The sequence below is a fragment of the Somniosus microcephalus genome, chromosome 11 (genome assembly GCF_052327205.1).
Source record: "Somniosus microcephalus isolate GS21.2 chromosome 11, FLI_Smic_1.0, whole genome shotgun sequence".
In the NCBI taxonomy this organism is placed as follows: domain Eukaryota; kingdom Metazoa; phylum Chordata; class Chondrichthyes; order Squaliformes; family Somniosidae; genus Somniosus; species Somniosus microcephalus.
The window spans coordinates 225,695,276-225,716,385 of record NC_140997.1 but is presented as its reverse complement, the minus strand read 5'-3'; the positions used below and the strand labels follow the sequence as shown (position 1 = coordinate 225,716,385).

General features: G+C 44.0%; 1 protein-coding gene across 1 annotated transcript in view; it reads right to left on the bottom strand.

Annotated features, from left to right (window-relative positions):
- Positions 1-14,645, bottom strand: part of prkar2aa (protein kinase, cAMP-dependent, regulatory, type II, alpha A) — a 286,292-nt gene extending 271,647 nt beyond the window's left edge. The window contains exon 1 of the mRNA XM_086002060.1: positions 14,021-14,645. Coding sequence (XP_085858186.1) covers positions 14,021-14,252 — 232 coding nt within the window. The 5' untranslated portion in view covers positions 14,253-14,645. The remainder of the gene's footprint in view (positions 1-14,020) is intronic.
- Between the last annotated feature and the right edge of the window lie 6,465 nt (positions 14,646-21,110).

Genomic DNA, 21,110 nt, shown 5'->3' with positions numbered 1-21,110 from the left:
GAAGGCTTTCGCTAAGGTCCTGCATAAGAGATTAGCGTGTAAAGTTAAAGCACATGGGATTGGGGGTAAGGTACTGTCTTGGATAGAGAACTGGTTGGCGGACAGGAAGCAAAGAGTTATAAATGATCTAGATGAGGGAACTAGATGCAATATCTCCAAGTTTGCAGACGACACATAAGAACATAAGAAGCAGGAGTAGGCCATGCGGCCCCTCGGGCCTGCTCCGCCATTCAATAGGATCATGGCTGATCCGAACCTAGGCTCACGTCCACTTCCCTGCCCGCTCCCCGTAACCCCTAATTCCCTTATCAGCTAGGAAACTGTCTATCTCCGTTTTAAATTTATTTAATGTTGCAGCTTCCACAGCTCTGAGGTAGCAAATTCCATAGATTTACTACCGAGTGAAGAAGTTTCTCCTCATCTCAGTTTTGAAACGGCAGCCCCTTATTCTAAGATTATGCCCCCTAGTTCTAGTCTCACCCATCAGTGGAAACATCCTCACCGCATCCACCCGATCAAGCCCCCTCACAATCTTATGTTTCGATAAGATCGCCTCTCATTCTTCTGAATTCCAATGAGTAGAGGCCCAACCTACTCAACCTTTCCTCATACGTCAACCCCCTCATCTCCGGAATCAACTGAGTGAACCTTCTCTGAACTGCCTCGAGAGCAAGTATATCTTTTCTTAAATATGGAAACCAAAACTGTACGCAATATTCCAGGTGTGGTACCCTGTATAACTGAAGCAAGACTTCCCTGCTTTTATACTCCATCCCCCTTGCAATAAAAGCCAAGATTCCATTGGCCTTCCTGATCACCTGCTGTACCTGCATACTAACCTTCTGTGTTTCATGCAGCAGGACCCCCAGATCCCTTTGTACTGTAGCAATTTGCAGTTTCTCTTCATTTAGATAATAACTAGCTCTTTGATTTTTTCCGCGAAAGTGCATAACCTCACACTTTCCAACATTATATTCCATCTGCCAAATTTCTGCCCACTCACTTAGCCGGTCTATGTCCTTTTGCAGGTTTTTTATGTCCTCCTCACTCACTGCTTTCCCTCCCATCTTTGTATCGTTGGCAAACTTGGATATGTTGCACTTGGTCGCCTCCTCCAAATCGTTAATACAGATTGTAAAGAGTTGGGGTCCCAGCACTGACCCCTGCGGAACACCACTAGTTGCCGATTGCCAACCCGAGAATGAACCATTTATCCCAACTCTCTGTTTTCTGTTAGATAGCCAATCTTCCACCCATGCCAGTATATTACCCCCAATCCCGTGATTTTTTATCTTGTGCAGTAATCTTTTGCAGGAAGGATGTTCCCGATGGCGGGGGAGTCCAGAACCAGGGGTCACAGTCTAAAGATAAGGATAAGGGGTAAGCCATTTAGGACAGAGAAGAGGAGGAATTTCTTCCCCCAGAGAGTGGTAAACCTGTGGAATTCTCTGACACAAAGCTGGGTGGGCGTGTGTGCAGTGAGGAGGATGCAGAGAAACTCCAGTACGATTTGGACAGGTTGCGAGGATAAATGCGAGGTTATCCACTTTGGTGGCAAAAACAGGAAGGCAGATTATTATCTGAATGGCAATAGATTGGGAGAAGGGGAAGTGCAACGAGACCTGGGTGTCCTTGTGCACCAGTCGCTGAAGGTAAGCATGCAGGTGCAGCAGGCGGTTAAGAAGGCAAATGGTATGTTGTCCTTCATAGCGAGAGGATTTGAGTACAGGAGCAAGGAAGTCTTGCTGCAGTTGTACAGGGCCTTGGTGATACCACACCTCGAGTATTGTGTGCAGTTTTGGTCGCCTTATCTGAGGAAGGATGCTCTTGCCATGGAGAGAGTGCAGCGAAGATTCACCAGACTGATACCTGGAATGGCAGGAATGACGTATGAGGAGAGATTGGGTCGATTAGGCTTATATTCACTAGAGTTTAGAAGAATGAGAGGAGATCTCATTGAAACTTATAAAATTCTAACAGGACTAGACAGTCTAGGTGCAGGAAGGATGTTCCTGATGGCAGGGGAGTCCAGAACCAGGGGTCACAGTCTAAGGATAAGGGGTAAGCCATTTAGGATAGAGATGAGGAGGAATTTCTTCACCCAGAGAGTGGTAAACCTGTGGAATTCTCTGCCACACAGGGCAGTTGAGGCCAATTCATTAACTATATTCAAGACAAGAAGGAGTTGGATATATTTCTTGAGGCTCAAGGGATCAAGGGATATGGGGAGAAGGCAGGGACAGGGTACTGAATTTGGGTGATCAGCCATGATCTCATTAAATGGCGGAACGGACTAGAGGGGCCGAATGGCCTACTCCTATCTTCTATGTTTCTATGTTTAAAACAATTTCAATAAACAATCTTTTTTGTCTCTTTACTAATGGTCAGCAAAGAAACCACATCTACTTTAAACACAGTTGTTACCTGCAAGCAATAAATTTATTAGCAACATAGAATTAAATCTCCAGTTTATTTCAATTAAGTCTTTTGGAAAAAGCGAAGAACTCTCCAAGCCGTACAGTAACAGAGGCACAGCTTTGTATATCAACTCCTGCCAAGATGACTGCATACTGGGAAATTGTGCAAACGACACACACTCAGAACGAACAGACGTGGTTGGAAGCTCAATCCAACTGTTCACGGATATAACAATTTCCAGTCAAAGCCCAAAAGCCTTTGAGACAGGCTGATATCTTGAAGTTAAAAACTTTAAAGAAGCTATTAAAAGAGAGAGAGAAATTCAATGGGTAAATGTAATCATATTATTGTGAAATGTTATGTTTGTGAATTCATTATCTGGCTGAAAACCTTATTTTGGGCAATAGAATTTTTTTTAATTTTTTTTTATAAAGAGAAAAATGGCAGATTGAAACTTTTCCAGAAGAAAGTATTTTGAGTTAATCAATTGGTTCATTGCTGTTTGTGGGAGCTTGCTGTGCGCACTTGGCTGCCGCGTTGCCTACATTAACAGTGACCACACTTCAAAAGTACGTCATTGGCTGTAAAGCGCTTTGGGATGTCCTGAGGTTGTGAAAGGCGCTATAAAAATGCAAGTTCTTTCTTTCATCAACAGTGTGACAATGAAATGATGACATGCTGCTGTTCCATTCTATATTTTGACACAAGGTGTTGACATAAAAGCATTACTCGAAAATCATAACACAAGGAGCAACGGTAACGTGGACAGGAAGTGTAGGCAGTCACATGATTTAGATCTACTGTGACATTCCTCACATTGCATAGGAACATACACTGCTGTGTAACAATAGGAACATTACACTGTGTAACACAAGATGTGTTATTACAGTATATAGGAAAAGCTGGCACACAACAGTTACCAAGCCCATTCTAACCAAACAACAGATGTGGTGAGAATGTGGAACTCGCTACCTAGGGAGTGGTTGAAGCGATAAGTATAGATGCATTTAAAGGGAGGCTAGAAAAGCATACGAGGGAAAAGGGAATAGAGGGTTATGCTGATAGAGTTAGATGAGGAAAGACGGGAGGACGCTCGAGTGGTTGGGCCGAATGGCCTGTTCCTGTGCTGTATATCCTATGTAATCCTATGTACAGGAAACTTTGTGTTATCCGGAGGCTAAATGTCCGGCAAGCTCGAGCCACCGGCAAAAATCAGGAGCCATTTTTTTTCTTTTCGTTGCTTTTTTCTCAACAGTCAAGCTCTGCAAGGTCTGTAGCTAAGCAACAGCTTCAGCTAGAGACGCTACAGAGACACTTGCCGACTGTTTAGAAGCTAAGCAACAGGGTTTGTTGATTCACACGGAGCTGAAAATCTCTATGTTTCAACATTAGCGCTGATGTGTCCGGCAGATTTGAGGGAACGGCAACAGCTCGTCCCGTCGGTGCCGGATAGCACAAAGTTTCCTGTATCAACTTTAAAGAGGGGGGAAAACTATTTCAAAATTTGATCAAAAATAGGAAAATGTATCATAAAAACTAATCACAGAACAAAAATTGAGCCTAAAGCAAATGACAGGCACCAGAGCAGGCAGACGAGGAGGGAGAGTGGTGTCTAAAATTAATACATTGGGCAGCAAACAAGAAAAGGAGCAATAAATTTAAGAGATTGCAGTGAAAATAAGAGGAGAAAAGAAGTGGGGAGCAGCAAGCTTTCAGATCAGTAGCAGGAACAAAGCGTAGGGAGAAGCAAAATTTAAATTTTGGGTCGGGAAGCCTCGGAAGGAGAAATTAAAACGCAGGCTGAGGGGGAGCAAGAAGCAGCAAGGGAGCTCTCTGACTGAGGAAGACAAATTGTGGCCTCAAGCTCAGGAAAGCAGGTCAAGAAGCTAAAGAAAGTAAAATTAAACACGGCCTTAAATAAAATGGCAGGACGACAAAACTGGGCAACTCGCACAACAGCGCCACCAGTGGTGGGAAGTTTGCAACTGCACGGTGACAGGTTACTGTTAACATAGGAATCCCCACTATAAATATTTACATTGCATTTTATATTGCTAGTCTATGAGAAGTCTTGTATCTATGCACACGTTCTGTCTGCAAAACCTTACTGCTCCATTATAAATCCCTATGCCCATATTTATAATGAAAACTGCCTATGCAAACTCGTCATGCTACAATTGCCCCCCTGCCAGTGAACATTCAGTCGCTAGCACCTCAGTTAAGTATCTCCCAAATTCTCAGCCTATGCTGCAGAGAAACTGCTGCTTCATCCAGATCCACATCTTTGCTCGCAAATTGCCACAAGTTTTGCCATTTAACTGTAAATAATATAAAATCAAAGTATAATGTAAGCAGAGACAAAATGTATGACTTTAAAATGCAGACTGAATTACATCTGTACACCCTGGTCCAATTAAACCCCACCCTCTAGTCCCACTTCAACTGAACTGAACACAATTGATCTCCACGGACTTTGTACAACAGCACAGTTGATTTACGTAATACCGATATTTAAGAAGGGGGAAAGAACATGTCCAGGGAATTGTAGACCAGTCAGCTTAACATCGGTGGGAGGAAAAATAATGGGATCCCTACTAAAGGAGAAAATAGAAGAACATCTAGAAACCCAAAATATAATAATGAATAGTCAACATGGATTTCAAAAGGGAAAGTCTTGCTTGACCAACCTCATTGAATTTTTTGAAGAGGTAACAGAGAGAGTAGACAAGGGTAATGCAGTAGATGTAATTTATCTAGATTTTCAAAAGGCCTTCGATAAGGTACCACATAATAGACTGATGAACAAGGGCAGAGAATGCGGAGTCAGGAGACAAGTAGCAAAATGGATTGTTGGCTGGCTTCAAGACAGAAAGCAGAGAGTGGGAGTAAAGGGTAGCTATTCACAGTGGCAGAAGGTGGGTAGTGGTGTTCCACAAGGATCAGTGCTGGGACCACTGCTGTTCACAATTTACATTAACGATTTAGACTTAGGGAGGGAGTTCCAGGATTTTGACCCAGCGACGACAAAGGAACAGAGATATACTTCCAAGTCAGGATGGTGTGTGACTTGGAGGGGAACTTGGAGGTGGTGGTGTTCCCATGCACCTGCTGCCCTTGTCCTTCTACGTGGAAGAGGTCGCGGGTTTGGGAGGTGCTGCTGAAGAAGCCTTAGCGAGTTGCTGCAGTGCATCTTGTAGATGGTACACACTGCAGCCACGGTGCTCCGGTGGTGGAGGGAGTGAATGTTTAAGGTGGTGGATGAGGTGCCAATCAAGCGGGCTGCTTTGTCCTGGATGGTGTCGAGCTTTTTGAGTGTTGTTGGAGCTGAGCTCATCCAGGCAAGTAGAGAGTATTCCATCACACTCCTGACTTGTGCCGTGTAGATGGTGGAAAGGCTTTGGGGAGTCAGGAGGTGAGACACTCGCTGCAGAATACCCAGCCTCTGACCTGCTCTGTCGCCACAGTATTTACGTGGCTTTGTGTCATGCAAAACTTTTACTAATACCTAGATGGACAACAACCCCAAGAGCAATGTATAAAAATGGCTATTAATTTTCTCAACACACGCCCTCTTTCATTTCAATGAAATTCCTGTTTGCCATTTATTACATTAAATTACATTCAAATAAAGCGCTGTAACTATATTTTCAAGCATTTCTTAGGATAGATATTTCCTTCGGTTTTTTGTATTTTACAAAATATGAATTATTGTAAGGTACAAATGCATGTTAAGTACATGACATGCATTTATAAATTAAGAAGTCACAGAGTAATTAATTTAGAAATTCTCTCGTAAACTGCCCACAGTGAAGCACAGTTGATGAATTAAAGTCTTTTTTAAATAAACATGATGGAGAGGGTGCAGAGGAGATTTACTAGAATTATACCAGGTATGCGGGAGTTAGTTACGTGGAGAGACTAGAGAAACTGGGATTGTTCTCCTTACAGCAGAGGTGGTTATGGGGAGATTTAATAGAGGTGTTCAAAATTATGAGAGGCTTTGATAGAGTAGAGAGGGAGAAACTATTCCCACTGGCAGGAGGGTCGGTAACCAGAGGACACAGATTTAAGAGAATTGGCAAAAGAGCCAGAGGGGAGAGGAGGAGAATTTGTTTTATGCAGTGAGTTATGATGATCTGGAATGTACTGCCTGAAAGGGCAGTGGAAGCAGATTCAATAGTAACTTTCAAAAGGGAATTGGATATATACTTGAAAAGGAAAATTTAGCAGGAATATGGGAAAGGAGGTGAGTGGGGCTAATTAGATAGCTCTTTCAAAGAGCCGGCACAGGCACAATGGGCGGAATGGCCTCTTTCCGTGCTGTATGGTTCTATGGTTCTCTGAGGTGGAGTTGGGAGACAGTCTTCAAAAAACTGCTCCACTGCACTACATAGTGGCCAGAACATGCAAGTACATTGCTGCAGGCAACAGTTTACATTTAGGATTTCCATGCTATGTTTACAAAAACAATTTCAAGATCAGTTTCAATATTTATATTAAGGAGTGGCCAAAAATAGTGACAACAGGAAGTTGGGAAGGAAGCGTGCGAGTAGATAAAAGGCATGAGACAGCAATAAAGAACCAGGGCTGCAAAGTGCAAGAGATGGCAGAGTCACAGGACTGGAGTGGGCCGAAAATAAGTGACAGACAGCAGAGGAGCCGAGAGCAAGAACAGAAAGATGCTAATAATTTCTGAACCTCCATTCTAATTCCACTTGCTGGTGATAATTTGAGTTATTTAGCAAGGTCACAGTGTCAAGTTACAATATAGGCCACACTGCACTTTGTAGATTGCAGTCGTAATTCACCCAGACAATATCTATACTGTATATTATATATTTATAATAAACCACTAAAGTTAATTTTGAGCAGTTACTAGACATCTGGTCAAGGAGATAAAATAAAAGTCTTAAATTCACTTTCACCCATATCAACAGACTCACTTAGAATCTTCTGGTACTATTTTTTGTATCAACAGGCAAAGACAAATACGGACAGCTAATAGCAATTCAGAAGTTGCATTAACATAATAGTCCAGACAAAACTACAGAATATAATCACACAATTCACAGCAGGGTATATAAAGAATGATCTTCCACTGTTAAAATGACATAAGAATGAAGAGCCCAGCACCGAACCAAATCGACTAAAATAGCTTAATCGGGACACAACTCCGTTGACGCTTCAGTTGTAAACTCGCATTAGATACAACAAGCTACAACTTACATGTACTGTATATAGTGCTCCTCATGTAAACAAATGTCTCGGGACACGTTACCAGGGGAAGTGCTGGGCACCAAGAAGAGAGAAGGAACTGGGGGCCAAGAGGAGGAAAGAGACCAAATGCACAAAGAGAGAAGTTTTTAAGAGACTTTTTTTAAAGTTGGCGAAGCGAAGTGGTAAGGCAAAGTAATTGTGGAGGAGAATTCCAGAGTGCAAGTGCTGAATGATCAGTCTCCAATGGTGGAGCAGAGAATGAGCAGCAATCTAAAATCAAAGGAACAGTCTCGGGGCTGGGGAAGATTTCCTAGATCAGTTAGCACAAGGGTGTGGAGGGGTTTGAAGATGGGGTCTTGAAACAGATTGGCTGGGATACAAGGAACCTGGAGCTTGGTGAGAGTCAGGCTGGGATACAAGGAACCTGGAGCTTGGTGAGAGTCAGGCTGGGATACAAGGAACCTGGAGCTTGGTGAGAGTCAGGCTGGGATACAAGGAACCTGGAGCTTGGTGAGAGTCAGGCTGGGATACAAGGAACCTGGAGCTTGGTGAGAGTCAGGGTGTTTGGTGCATGGGATTGAACTCGAGGACTCGGGGCTCTGGATTCGTTTTTACAAACGGCGGAGGTAGGGATGTCAGTGAGGGTATTATTTAGCAAATTAATCACGAGGTGAAGACAGCATGGCCAATGATTGCAGCAATGGTTGCAGATGAGGTCGGGGGGTGCAAATGAGCAATGTTCCAGCGGTGAAACAAAACTGGTCTTGGCAATGGACCAGAGGAGTGGTTGAAAGTTCATTTTAGGATTGTGCAGGACACCGGGAAGGCACACCACCAGGCTCAGATTGAGTGAGCGTCAAGGGAGTCTGACGCAATTGGACCTAGGGACACACAGTTGCCAGCAAGAGCCCAATAAATTCGTTTCAGCCTCAACGTTGAGAAGTAGAAAATTTGAACTCAACCAGCATTTGAGCTCAGCCAGGCAGTTTGGGATTACAGCAGCAGCCCTGGAGTCAATAGTGGTGAGAGAGAGATTGTGTTGTCTATCTGTGGAAGTTGACCCTGTGGTTACAGATGATGTTATTGACGAATGCTTGTCAACAACAAACAAGAGGCAACCAAAGTAGCTGTAAATGTTTCTAAGTGATATCTACAGTGTTTTTTTAAAAAAAAAAAGAAAACATCTAAAAAGGTACAAATCAACAACTGGGTACAATTTGAAGAAGTATTTACAAAGCAATTTCTGGGTGTACCTCAGAAAACTAACTTCTACCAAAGTCAATATTACATTTGTACACATTGCATATCTCAGTCCTTTTTGTATCACCTTTATCACAATGCTCAGAGTATTTACAATACTGGATATCCAAAGAACACAATTATACGTATGAGGTGGCCAGTCATTGAACTGTCCAAGCAAACATGTTAATCTATGAATTTACTTTGAAAATATAGACTTCTGCATTCAAACTGGTTTCTTAATATTTCTAGAACACGACAGAGTGCTGAATCTCCATTGGCAAGGCATATAGCATTTGCACTCTGCTCAGCAAACAGATCAAGCAGTTTGCGGAAGTAAAACGTTGCACCTCAGAACGGGGGAAAGTTAGCAATGCCGCCCCACCATGTGTCCTATCACAAGTGGCAGTCACAATCATAGCCTAGAATGCCTCACCTTCCAAGTTGAGGGTGGGAACAGGCAATAATATCTAAAAATAAATTCCTTGTCCAAATGTAAATTTATGTTTCAAATCTGCCCTGCCTCGGGCAAAACACATCCATCCTACAGCACCATTTCACAGCTTCAGAAGGTCCATCAGTGTTGTGTAAATACAAAACACACAAACTTCGGCTTCGCAAAACAGAATATTCGGTACGAACGGATTTTTTTGCTTTATTGTGGGCCCACAGCTTTGTCACTTGCACAGTTGCCTGCTCAACAACATCACACTCCCTGCAAATCTATGATCCATGCCACTCATTAGTTTCTTTTAAATATTTAATTATTCCTCTATTTGATTTGGAGCAAATGAAGCAATTGATCATTAACCACAGGAATATACCACCACCAGTGCAACACAATAGATGTTTCTGTACAAGACATCGGTAATTAATTTATTTTCAGGCAATACAGGGATACAGTTGGTAAACGACACGAGGAATATCTTGCATGTATTTCAGTGCTACCACCAGACTCATTTAGCCTATTGGTACCAGTACACTATAGGAAAAAATATGACGTCAAGATTTATCCTGTACGATACTCCAACATTGTTGCTTCACCGAGGTAGAATTCTGACTTTTTAATATTGTCTTGTAGCCGAACTGTAAAAATGTTTATTTGGCCCCACTAGGATCTCAATTAAGTGTAATGGTAGGCATCTGAAATGTTCATATTGTGACCGCTTGAACTGTACAACTGTTGTGCACTAATAGACTTTGCCTTACAGCTCAAAATCTGCAGAGAGGACCCCAAGATTGGAAGGACAATATCTGTAAATTGTACTCCTGGGTGTTGTTCCACAGTTTAAGTGGGCATAGTACAAACATTTCACACGCTCACCATTATACTTTGTTGAAATCCCAGTAACAATATTGAAGATTTACTCTGGGACTGGGAAATTAATCAACAATTAAATGAGCTTTTGCAAACAAAACTGAAGAAAATAAGCTTGTGTCAAAGGAGGTAAAATGGAAGTTAACAATACTATAAAACAGGTCAAAAAGGATTAAAAGCTTAATTGAAAAGTTCAAGCTATTCCAAAGTCTACTTTATTACAAGCTGGTAAGCAGGGCACTAACGCATCAAGCATAGCTCAGTTCCCACTAACAAAATTATATTAGGGTGCTTTTACACTACAGCAGTGCAGCTGGCAGCACTCCATAGTGTAAAGACTATAAAATTCAGCCAACAGAAAGCATTGCAGATCCACAAAAAATGTGGGTCTTTCAATAGGCCATTAGGTGCCTATAAAGTAAACAGAGAGTCAACCCTATGTACAGGTTGAGCGTCCTGAATCCGGCAACCTCGGGACCGAGGCTGAGCCGGTTTTCGTGTTTTTCTGGATTTCGGAACGTGTTTCTGATGTCCGAAGTCCGGAAATATCGCAACCTGGGCTCAGGCGTTTCCGGACTTCGGACATCAGAAACACGTTCCGAGTCCGGAACTGCCTGGGCCCAGGTTGCGGTTTGACAGGGTGTCCAGATTCCGGAACATTTTACGGATTCCGGACAACCCTGCCACCAATCGTCCCGGAGTCCGGATCTCGGACGCTCAACCTGTATTTGCACTTTGGGTCTCCGTACTGAACAGTGAAGCTAACCGACTCTACGGAGACTGGCTTCTATCCTGGAGCGTTGCCCATCAAACCAAAATGGTAGCAAAATTAAAGCTGACTTGCAGAGCGGAGAGATTTAAAAATTAACAGGTGACTGCAACGGCAGAAGGCAGCTACTACAAAAGAAGTGCCAGAGACACACAAGATTTAACAACAATAATTTTAAAAGCCAAATTAAGCCATCACAGAGAAATTTGCTTCAAACATACTATTCGCAACTGTGCACAGTACTGTTGTACAGTGTTGATGGGGGAGGAGAAATGTAATACAGCAATAAACCTTCAAAGACTTACTGAAAAAATCCTTCCAAGCGTTGCTAATCTTTGAACATTTTGATTTGGAAAAATGCCGTTGAGCATTATAGCACTAATAGTCAAGGGTACAAAGTAAAGAACAAGCACAATCACATCTCCCTTTCACCGCTGGAAGGTGGCTTTGAATCCAACCCAGGTGGGAGAAAAGTCTCGACTCGAAGGGTGAAATATAAACATTTCAAATTGACGGGCGGGAAGAGACCCATCAAGCCTGCCCCACACCATGATGGCCAGAGCATCACGACTAAACACTCCCTCACTCCTCTATCCACCCCATGAGCTATGCCTGGGAGAGGCAAAAAAGAGAGAAAAAACCCAGGGCCAATAAGGGAAAAAATACCCTGAAACATTCCTCTCCGACCCCCTCAGGCGATCAAAACCAGTCCAGGAGATCACACAGGCCAAATAAGTTTGGGCAGTTCAGTTCTCAGTGGTTGTAGGCCTTTAGCACAAAACTCAGTATAATCTGAAACTAATTAGGCAACCTCACTCAGCAAACCAAAAGATAGGGTGGCATTTGAAACAGTGAATGTCACATTGGTACTGCGGCTCAGTTCCCCTCAGGTTAGGGCTATATTATTGGACTAGAGTCAAGAGAGCTTTACTCAGCATCTAATTAATTCACTACCCAACAGAAGTGAGCGAGACTTGGTACTCGAAATGGAGAGTGAGCATATGAGCAACAAAACTACAAAAAAAATTGCCTGTTTCTACTAAGTGAACGAGAATTTTCTTTTCAAGCACACACCATACAATATAACTCATTAAAATTAATCTGCTTGTGCTAGTATTTGGTAACATAAGTATAGATAAGATTTGCCATTTGAATTTATCCAGGGTCTGACGGCACTTTGTTCTGTACAAAAGACTTGACTGGACAGCTAATCATCTTAAAATGTTAAGCAATATTAGTCTGGCAATCACTAGTTGCTTGGCAAGCAATAATTGTTGTTCCATGTTAAAATTCTCAATGCAATTCCAACCTGCTAGTTAACACTTGCTTTAGTTCTGAAAAACCAAAGATCTAATACGGTCTCCAAAATATATTTGACTGCGGTATCTGTACATCCATCTATCTATATTGATCTTGGCACAAGTGATCATTATTAGGTGTAATATTTCACCCACATGGATGAACTATGGTAGGTTTGGACAATGGTGGGAAAAAATTAAATTACTGTAAAAACAATTTTAAATGGTGCCCCTAGTGATCAGAGAACCTTAAACTAACTAAACCAATATTTGAATGTTCTCATTTTTTTCTTTCTGTAACAAAACAATTTAAAACAAAGGATACAGAGCTTTAAAAAGATCTCCAAACCAACTATATGAAAGGTCTAAAGTACGGCAGATGGATTTTAATGTAGACATATACAAATACACCACTCTGATTCGACAAGTGGTTAATGGGAAGTCCAACCTCACTGGGATAGTCGCCGTGAAAGAGTTAAAAATGATATATTATTAGAGACTACGTAGCCTTAAAGGGGTTCAGTCTTTTTCAAAAACTGGCAAAGATGTGCCAAACATTTAATGCAATGACGCAACTCAGCAAGTTGTTCTACTTGCACATGATGACTGCGTGACAAAATGATCTGTGGTGGGTCCAACCCTCTCAAAACAAAGACCCTTGCGCTTTAAACGGTGCAATATATCCTTACGAGAACTTTACATTCACTTTAATATAATAATGTAGTGCTCTAAATTGATTTAAATTATATAGAGAGAAATGAATTGCAGCTGTATTAATCATTTCATTTTCTGCTAGAAAAGATCATTCAATAGAATGAAGAATTCCTTGCCATGGAATTGCAATGCACATCAGCCTGCACAACAACACAAAGATAATCATCAAGTGTTCCATCCCAAAATATAATCCCACTTCTAAAAATGACAAACCAAAATTAATTTCCATCCACACAGGCTTTGGAGTCTCTTCTAATTTTCACTTCCTCTACAGGTCTTAAAAAATGTCTTCATCTATTCTTTACCAAACATGACTGACCACCTGCAGCTATCTCTTTCCTCTTAGCATCTTTCTTTGTTCTTTTTCTCTTGTACATTGCCATTTCATCTTTCTCTTTGCTCCGTTTGCTCTCTGTGTGGCTTTTGTCCACATGTCCTTTACCTTCCAAATGTACTCAATCGCTTCCTACACTGATAACTCTCATCTCTCCCTCTGGTGGCACCCATCCCTTCGCCTTCTTTCTACCTCCTGTTTCATCTTCCATCTCTCATCCCCTACCCACTCATGCCATCCATCTGTAACTCCGTCCCTCTTTTTTACCCATTTGAGCACTTGTCTAATCTTTCCCAATTCCTTCCCCCCCCCCCTTCAGTGGTCCATCTATTCTTCCCTTACCTCCTTCCATCACCCTTCCTCCCAATTATCTGATGCATTTGCTCTTCCCCTCTGGATACCCACCTCTCCTTTTTCTCTCTCATCTAATTGCCCCTTTGAGCTCCTTCTTCCCAAACCCTTTTCTCATTAGGAGCAGATGTCCCGCCTCCACCTAATGAGAAAGGGGTTTGGGAAGAGATGTCTCACCTCCACCTCTCTTAAATGTTCCTCCACCTCTCTTGAATGTTCCTCCACCTCTGGACTGTTCCTCCACCTCTCTGGACTGTTCCTCCACCTCTCTGGACTGTTCCTCCACCTCCTCTTCTTGCTCCCTATGATCTTGCTTTTGTGTGAGTGCCTCTCACTCTCTGGCTTGCTATTTTCTCGCTTACCTTCAAAATCCGACTCGGAATCCGACTCGGAAGCGTCCTGGTCGCCGTTGGACTCGGTCTGCATGGCATCTCCATCGCTGCCCCTCCGGCTCTCGGACTGCTCCTCCTTCTCCTTCAGCTGGGTGAAGTACTGGATGGCAAACTCCACCAGATCGGGAGGCCGGTGCCGCAGCACCTCCACTGTGTAACCCTGCAGCAGGTCCGTCAGCCCGGGCGGGATCTCGATATTCATTCTCTCTCTCTCTCTCCACACAAAAAAAAACCTCCCTGATAATAATAATTACCGATTATTGGCCGATTAAAGCGATTAGTCGGTGACCCTCCTCCCCCCCTCCGCCTCCTCACTCCCGCCGCGCACTCGCCGTCCGATTAACGGGCAAAAAAAATCCCCGATACCAAACCGATACCTTCCCGATTAGTCACCGATTACTCCGCATTTACCGCCCGAAAACGCGATTAAACCGTCTATCGGGGTTTTGTTTCATTCACAAACTTTTGATTTACACTTAAAAATGTAGATTTTTATATATAATAATATATATATTTTTTATTTTCTGCCTCTCGCCCCGTTCGTTCGTTCGTTCGCTCGCTCGGGCTCTCGCGCTCCGCTCTGTCACGCCGCCCAATCAAACTTGTTGGCAGGAAGTGGTTGATTGGTTGATTGGCGTGGCAACGGACCAATGGGTGCGGGGGCGACCGAGGGCGTCCGGCCAATCGGCGCGTAGAGCCGCGCGTGAGGGGGCGGGGAACCTAATCGCCCCGCCCACCAGGTTAGGTTGCTCCCAGCTCCGCCCCCCTCCTCCTCTGGCTGATTGACAGCGCGGCCTCGCCCCTCCCGCCGCCGGCCAATCAGAGCCGAGCCTCCCGCATTGACGTCATGGACGCAACCCCAGGCTTAGCCTCCACTGTTGCCATGGGGACGGCTAGTGAAAAAAAACATGGGGGGGAATCCCTTGCACAAGAGAAAGAAGGGAATTCCTGCAACAGCAACATTTAAAAAAATGCTACTTTTATGCAATTTTTTGCTTTTTTTCACATATTGCAAGGGTGGTGTTTAAAGCTATATTTCATAGAAACATAGAAGATGCAATGCAATGATTCTTTTAAACCATCAAAGCAAAAATGCCAAGACTTCTCAAGAGTGACCTATCATAAGCAAATCTACTTGACAGAGAATATATATTAAAAACAAAATCTGCAGAGGCTGGAAATATCAAAAGCAAATGTCGGAAAAAGGTTGGGTCAGTCAGCATGCAAAAGACAAAGACAAGTCAACATTTTGCACAAAGAAAGAAAGACTTGCATTTATATAGCACCTTTCACAACCACCGGACGTCCCAAAGCGCTTTACAGCCAACAAAGTACCTTTTGTAGTGTAGTCACTGTTGTAATGTAGAAAACACAGCAGCCAATTTGCGCACAGCAAGCTCCAACAAGCAGTAATGTGATAATCTGTTTTTAATATGTTGGTTGAGGGATAAATATTGGCCAGGACACCAGGGATAACTCCGCTGCTTTTCTTCAAAATAGTGCTATAGGATCTTTCACATCTACCTGAGAGAGCAGATGGGGCCTCGGTTTCACATCTTATCCAAAAGACAGCACCTCCTCAGTACTTAAGTGGAGTGTCAGCCTAGATTCTTATACTCACATCACTGGAGTGGGACTTGAACCCACAACCTTCTATGACACAGAGGTGAGTGGTGCTACCCACTGAGCCACAGCTGCGCACAACCCTTGACACATATGGGAACTGAAGAAAGATTGTGGGGTGCCATACTTCTAATTCCCCCAAAATATAATTGATAATATCTGCGTATTGTGAAGAAATCCAAATGAAAATGAAATGTAAAATATTATAAAATTATATTTCATTTGTGCTTGCATCATAATACTATTGCCTACTATACTACTAAGTCATACAAGCCAGAACGTGCAAGGTTTGAATCCCAGTCTGTGCTGAGTTAAGTGACCTCAGGCAGGCAGTAGTTTGGGTGCTGCAATTGATCTCAGCAAGCCCTGGGCTAGGAGATGTTAAAATTAGCCAGGGCCCTTGTTTCCGTTCACTGTCCAGCCACCCCAGCTGGAAAATGTGTACTTGTGGACTTCGAGTGTGGACAGAGTGTGGGCTTGGCCGTGATGCCCTCCAGAACCAAATAGCCTGCCAAAACTCACTGCCTGGTCACATGAATGAGGAATGGCCATTTTGTGTGAGTTACTGAGGGTTGCTGGTGCCATAAATCGTGCCATTCATGTAGAAATGACTTATGAAATATACTGGGCGACCTGCTGGTGGCGCTGTCCAGGGAGAGTATAAATACTCGGGCACGGGCCCAGCTTGCTCGGGGACATTTTGTAAACAGGAACTAGTGAAGGACAACTAGACTTCCATGTTGTGAAACAGTCAATTAAAGCCTTGTTTAATACTCTGACCAAGTGCCCAGTAGTTTTCTTACATCAGGCGCTGTGCCCCAGCATCAGCCAATGCCTTCAGGAGAGAAGAGTAAATCGGGAAAAAAATTATATATATATACATACATACATATTTAAATAACACAGTACTGAATCATGAACAATTAATTGTGTAAGTTGCAACGGTGGGCTGAAGCAGTATTCTTAGTGATTACTCAGCGAGCATCATGATGAAGTCATACAAGCTTCCCCCAGACACACACCTAAATATAACAAGAAGACTGGTGACAGGAAGTGCGGGAGCTCTGTGTTTTTGCTTTGCACATGTTTTAGCAAGTGCAGCACCTGTTAAGTACGAGTGACACTACTGAACCATACTTGCAATGTGTTCCCAAACCACTATAAAGTGATGTTTGTGCCCATTTATGAAGAGGCAAGTCATTAAGGAGCAAGTGCGGTGTTTATTTTCAGAGTGATGTGCCTTAAGAACAGATGGTGGGTGGAGAAAGCGCAGGAGATCCAGCAGCTAGCCGACAACCACGACGTGCGTGGATTCTTTAGCGCAGTCAAGACCATCTACGGCCCAAGCACCCAAGGCCCTTCCCCACTGCGGGCCAAGAACGGAGAGGTACTCATCAAGGACAGGGAAGCAGTCAGTGCCCGCTGGAAGGAGCACTTCGAAGCTCTCCTTAACCACAACTCTGTCTTCGACACGAGTGTCCTCAACTCCATCCCACAGCATGCTACCCACCACCATTTCAGCACAACCCCAGCCCGGCATGAGGTTGAAAAGGCCATCCGACAACTGAAGAATAACAAGGCCTCAGGAGCAGATGGAATCCCCGCCGAGGCACTAAAGCATGGTGGAGAAGCACTACTGGCGCAAATTCATGAACTAATTTCTCTGATCTGGAAGGAGGAGTGCATGCCAGGGGATCTCAGAGACACCGTAATTGTGACCATCTTCAAGAAAGGTGACAAGTCCGATTGCGGTAATTACAGAGGAGTTTCCCTGCTATCTGCCACAGGGAAAGTCAGCGCAAGAATCCTCCTCAATCGCCTTCTCCCAGTGGCCGAAGAGCTCCTCCCAGAGTCATAATGCGGATTCCGGCCACTAAGGGGCATAATGGATATGATCTTCACCGCACGTCAATTACAAGAGAAATGCAGGGAACAGCACCAACCACTGTACATGGCCTTCTTTGATCTCACAAAGGCCTTCGACACTGTCAACCATGAGGGGTTATGGAGTGTCCTCCTCAAATTCGGCTGCCCTCATGAGTTTGTCACTATCCTCCGCCTGCTTCACGTCGACATGCAAGCCGTGATCCTGACCAACGGTTCCACCACAGACCCAATTCACGTGCGAACCGGGGTAAAGCAAGGCTGTGTCATCGCACCAATGCTCTTCTCGATCTTCCTTGCTGCAATGCTCCATCTCACCCTCAGTAATCTCCCCACTGGAGTGGAGCTAATTTACAGAACAAACGGGAAACAGTTCAACCTCCATCGCCTCCAGTCCAAATCCAAGGCCGTCCCATCCTCTGTCGTCGAATTACAGTATGCAGACGATGCTTGTGTCTGCGCTCACTCGGAGGTCGAATTCCAAACCATCGTCAACACCTTCACCGAAGCGTACAAGAGGATGGGCGTTACACTAAACATCTGTAAGACAAAGGTCCTCTACCAACCTGCCCCCGCCACACAGTGCTGCCCCCCAATTATCAAAATCCACGACAAGGCCTTGGACAACGTGGACCACTTTCCATACCTCAGGAGCCTACTGTCAACAAGGGCAGATATCGATGACGAAATCCAACACCGCCTTCAGTGTGCCAGTGCAGCCTTTGGTCGCCTGAGGAAGAGAGTGTTTGAAGACCAGGACCTCAAACCCGGCACTAAGCTCATGGTCTACAGGGCAGCAGTGATACCCGCCCTGCTGTATGCCTCAGAGACATGGACCATGTACAGCAGGCACCTCAAAGCACTGGAGAGGTACCACCAACGCTGCCTCCGCAAGATCCTGCAAATCCATTGGCAGGATAGGCGCACCAATGTCAGTGTTCTTGCTCAGGCCAACATTCCCAGCATCGAAGCTTTGACCACACTCGATCAGCTCCGATGGACGGGTCACATTGTCCGCATGCCCGATACGAGACTCCCAATACAAGCGCTCTACTCGGAGCTCCGGCACGGCAAGAGAGCCCCAGGTGGGCAAAGGAAATGCTTCAAGGACACCCTCAAAGCCTCCTTGAAAAAGTGTAACATCCCCACCGACACCTGGGAATCCCTGGCCCAAGACCACACAAAGTGGAGGAGAAGCATCCGGGAAGGCGCCGAACACCTCGAGTCTCTTCGCCGGGAGCAAGCGGAAGCCAAGCGCAAACGATGGAAGGTGCGCATGTCAACCCAAGCACCCCACCCGCCCCTTCAACCTCCGTCTGCCCCACATGTGACAGAGACTGTAGGTCCTGCATTGGACTCATCAGTCACCTGCGAACTCATTTTTAATGTGGAAGCAAGTCATCCTCGGTTCCGAGGGACTGCCTAAGAAGAAGAAGAAGATGTGCCTTGGAACATATTGAATTCTTTAACCAAAATGAGTCTCAAAACGAGGGAGACTTGACGTGTCTGAAACTCCCATAAAATACAGGGAACATTTCTATGCATTTACTTCACTGACTGTAGTGTGATTCCTGTTTTGAACCTTACTCTGGTTACCAAGAGATCTTCTCAGAATAGCTCAAGTAAAACCATTGCCACCTCATTTAAAGCATTTTTATGTTTAAAAACTGAAGCCAAAGGCTGACGGTGCAGCTCTCTCACTGGTGCCTTAGTTACCAATATAATCTACCCTCCTTACCCTCTTGTGGTGATTTTGTCAACGACAACTCTCATATCTATAATTTTCTTCATGTATGGAAACACGTCTCAAAGCTGGTTTACAGATTGAAAAGAAAGAAAAACTTGCATTTATATAGCGCCTTTCGCGACAACCGTACATCCCAAATGAAGTACTTTTTGGAGTGTAGTCACTGTTGTAATGTAGGAAACACAGCAGCCAATTTGCGCACAGCAAGCTCCCACAAACAGCAATGTGATAATGACCAGATAATCTGTTTTAGTGATATTGATTGAGGGATAAATACTGGCCCAGGACACCAGGGATTTTTGTGCTCACGTTTCTGGAGTGGGACCATGAACCCACAATCTTCTGACTCAGAAGCTAGGGTGCTACCAACTGAGCCACAGCTGACACTTAAAAAAATCACAGGTGCTGATTGGGAGAGGAAAAGGGAAATTGAAAAAGTTGTGGCGGGGGTCGGGGGGGTGGGTGGGGGCTGGCGGCGGATGAGTGAATCTCACATGGTTCTTATGAGCTGCTGCTGGATTTGCTGGTTCCACTTCTGCCCAGCTCTTCATGGTGAATGACACTCCTGCAATTCTGGCCTCTTGAGCATCCCCGATTTTAATCACTCCACCATTGGCAGCCATGCCTTCAGCTATCTGGGCCCTAAGCTCTGGAAATCCGTCCCTAAACCTCGCCGCCTCTCTACCAATGTACCTTGTAATTTTTCTTGGGGAGCATGGCCCCTTTAAGGGGCTATATTGAAGGGATAATTACTAGTCCTAGCCCTTTTCGGGCTACCCCTGATCAGACGTATTCCCCAGACATTCACCTTCAACTAAAGTTAGAGATAGCCGAATTCTATAAGACGCTTAATTGGGTCTAAAGGTTCAGACTATCTCTCCCAAAAGGAAAGGAATGACATGAAGACGTTACCGTCCTCCAGATAGCACTTTTAATAAGTTTAACTGGACTGTAACCTTCCGGATATTATGCGGGTCCTGAATACCCCCCAGAATTCTGCAACACCTTACAAAAGAGTGTACAGAAATTGAGTTCACGAGATTGATACAGAAATACTGCTTGAGACAATTCTAAAAATATATATTTATTTAAGAGCCGACATACAGTTAACAGCTTTTGAGTCAATCGCAACATTAGCAGTTCAAAAACAAATAGCTTACATTTCTTATCCTCAGAGATCCTTATTCTCAAATCTTAACTTCGTACATTTTTACATTTCTTATTCTTAATTCTAATCCAGGATATCCACCAAAATCAAATACCTTGATTACCCGAGACTCAGAGTTGTAGGCTTACAGAGTGGTTCTGAAGCCGAGAATTGCTTGCCCCTTCCCAGCAACTTCTGACTGTCTATCTGAAAAGCTCTTAGTTTTATACCTTTTTTTAGTGGTTTACCCTTTGAAGTTTTCTGCTGATGTAAGCTAATTATCTCTAGTCATTTTTTTCTGTTGACTTCTTTCTATTCTTGCTGTCAATTCAGCTGCCAACTCTCAGACTTCTGTCTCTACCTTTAGGTGTTCAATAGTTGTCATAAAAAATGGTTATAACTTATGTATCTCTTTGATGCCATTTTTATCAAAGCCCTTCCATTCAATTCTTAATATTGGCTTAACTGGTTTTAGCAGATGTCATGACTCCGTGGTGCTCCAAGTTTAACACAAACACAATGTGATTGCTTGGTGCAGCTATTGAAGTCATATTTTCATTCTCAGACTGGCAATCAGTAACTAGTGGTGTTCCGCAGGGGTCAGTGCTGGGTCCCCAACTCTTTACAATCTATATTAATGATTTGGAGGAAGGGACCGA